At 47.5% G+C, this 2,861-nt stretch overlaps 1 protein-coding gene across 1 annotated transcript in view; it reads left to right on the forward strand.

The window, feature by feature from the left end:
* The window catches only part of LOC106814288 (small subunit processome component 20 homolog), a gene marked incomplete at its 5' end in the record, with an annotated part of 12,573 nt that extends 9,819 nt beyond the window's left edge, over nucleotides 1-2,754 (forward strand). Inside the window, 2 exons of the mRNA XM_014818584.1 lie at nucleotides 1,780-1,962; nucleotides 2,598-2,754. Of these exons, the coding sequence (XP_014674070.1) occupies nucleotides 1,780-1,962; nucleotides 2,598-2,754 (340 nt within the window). The remainder of the gene's footprint in view (nucleotides 1-1,779; nucleotides 1,963-2,597) is intronic.
* Between the last annotated feature and the right edge of the window lie 107 nt (nucleotides 2,755-2,861).

Here is a 2,861-nt window from a genome sequence, read left to right on the forward strand (position 1 = left end):
AAAAAAAACCTGTACATGCATATGTTTGCATCGTGAAGTGTACTTACAGGTTCCACTGAGGTACCTTCTTGGAGTTCTCTATGTGAACTTCCAACTGTTGTGGAAACCCGTGTCAGAGCTGATCCAGTCGCACGGGCAAGGCCTGCCACTCAAAGTTTTCTGGGAGATATACGGACCGAGGTTGAAAACCACTGCTGACCTTGCAGGTACAACACACGAGCTAGCGTACAACGTGTGATATATACATTCATATCAGGGGTTAATAAGGACAAAATTTGTCATTATTAACCCTTGATTAATATCTGTATGCAAGGGTCACTAGAAAAAATGCCAAAAGTGTTCATTTTCGATAAGTGTCTGTTCTGTGGAAGTGGTTTTACTGTATAACTGTCTCTCCAGAGAGACTCCAAAAGTGTCTCTTGTCGACAGTTGACAACAACACACATTATATAGATGTCGCCTCTATCATAGGTTTAATCATACGAGTGGGATATCTGGAGCTGAATGACTGCGTTTAGATATTGGATCGGATGTCGTTTCATTTGCAGTTAGACGCCTTTACTGGCTGCGATGCCTTGGCATAAGCTATAAGATTTTAGAAGTTATTATATGAGAAAGACTTTATTCGAGACAGTCGTAGATCTTATGACAGAATCATGTGTGCCTGCTTGTGTGTTCGCTCAGAACAAGAGCTCAACAAAGGCAGTACCAAGCCGGGGATACGGAAGCAAGAAACAGTGCAAGCAACCGGCGTGGAGGCATTATTTGGCATGCAGTGTGACGAGGCAGCCAGCCTGTCTGACAGGCCCGATCATGCCAACCACCGCTTTCTGCTGTGGAGAGCGATGCAAGGGTTCGCAGTGCGGGTCGAGGGCCGCGCGCGAGATCTGTCGCCCCTGCTGCTGCAGTTTATGGAGTAAGTTAAATTCCCATGTTATTTTAATAGGAGAATGCAGAGTGAGTTAACACAGTTGATAGTTAGGAAATAGTAGTAGGTTAAGTGAATAAGAAGGTCTTAGGAATGCTGCACTGTCTCCCCTGCTGCTGCAGTTCATGGAGTGAGTTAAATTGCCATGCTATTTTAATAGGAGAAAGCAGAGTTAACACAGTTGATACAGTTAGCGGTTAAGAAATAGTAGTAGGTTAAGTGAATAAGAAGGTCTTAGGAATGCTGCACTGGTGATGTTTATGTTTGTGTGATATTGCATATGTCCGTGTTCCATGAATAATCGAATACATTGGTAATTCAATTGATGATTGATATTTTAATTGGTGATTGGGGTTTTTAATTTGCAAAAGGTGATTGGTTTTACGATCTAAAAGTAATCAAATATGAACATGAAATGTTTTTTCTGTACACGCATCCCAAAGTTTTCGAAACAACGTGCTTTCAGGAATGAATTCTACCCTGCGGACTACACCATATCGCCCACCCAGGACGTCTCATCCACAGCCACCGACACGGACGAGACGGTGGCGGCGCCTGGTGTCACCGATGCTACGGACGAGACGACGGCGCCCCCTGGTGTCACCAATGCCGCCGACGCAGACGCCGGACACCCGGAGGCGGAACTCGACCGGCTGGAGGGTCAACGCGGCCGGAAGCTGCGTCGCGCCGCGTCCAAGTCGCTGACCGTGCACCTGGCGGTGTTTGCGCGCTTCTGCGACCCACGCTCGCTCTACCTCGAGCCACGGCTGCAGCAACTGTATGGAGAGCTGATAACTGCAATGAAAGTCACAGCCAAATGGCTGCGTGCTACGACTGTTGCTCTCTTTCAGGTATATGGACAGCGAACGAGTCGTGGCAGAGGTGCGACGTTTCATCGCCGCGCTGCTCACGCGCGACCTGATCGATCGTGAGGTCGCTGTGCTCGCCCAGGCCTACGTGGTGCTGTCACAGCTGCTGGAACATCGCGATGCGGCCAGCGCCATCACGCTTGACACAGTCCTATCTCTACTCAAGTACGTGACGTCATGACGGGGAGTGGGAGGGGGGTTACTGCCAGCCAAGCTGCATTGTCTATGGTTGGCCATCGTACTTAGTAATAATTATTTTTATTATTATGGCCGCTTTACCCAATCAGAGTCCTTGTTACTCATGATTTAACCTCGGTAAAAATATTTCAACTGTGGTTTAATTATGTGTTACAAGGCCTCTTGATTGGGTGAAAGGGCAATAATTTAACCACTATTCAATTATTTCTACCATGGTTGAGATAATTTATCCGCGGTTGAATTATGTGTAACACGATCTCTGATTGGTTAAATGGGACATAATTTCAACCGCGGTAAAAATAATTATTTCTGAGTTTAATGGCCAACCGCATCTGGATCGATGCAAATCTGTCAGAACTTCGATGAGGGAAATGATCGAATATCTTTCGAATGTGGGGTTGACCTTGAAAGTAATTCCTCCATTATGCTCCACGTATCCAACATTGTGGGTGGGAGGAGCCGGCGGCTCAACAATTTTTCGTAAAACGACGGCGACGGTCACGTTTTCGCGCGAAGGAGAAAGCTTATAGCAGAGTCGATTATTATTATTATTGAGTCGATAAGCAGAGCTTTATCGCGAGTGTTTCGCGTGTGTCTTGCAGGAAGGACGCTGAGAACCTGGCTGCGCTGCGTGTGGCGGACTTGTTCTTCACGCTGGCGGACGCGTGCGGAGAGGAGGCCTTCCTCGGAGAGGACACCGCCGACAAGCTGTTTCCTCTACTCGTCAACAATCTGTCGTCTCCCTATCACCAGGTGTGAAGAGGCCGCTGGAGTGGGAAAGTCAGGCGTCTAGAGTTAATGCATCATGGGTCTCTCTCTCTCTCTCTCTCTCTCTCTCTCTCTCTCTCTCTCTCTCTCTCTCTCTC

This window comes from Priapulus caudatus, unplaced genomic scaffold (assembly GCF_000485595.1).
Source record: "Priapulus caudatus unplaced genomic scaffold, Priapulus_caudatus-5.0.1 Scaffold900, whole genome shotgun sequence".
Taxonomy (NCBI): Eukaryota; Metazoa; Priapulida; class Priapulimorpha; order Priapulimorphida; family Priapulidae; genus Priapulus; species Priapulus caudatus.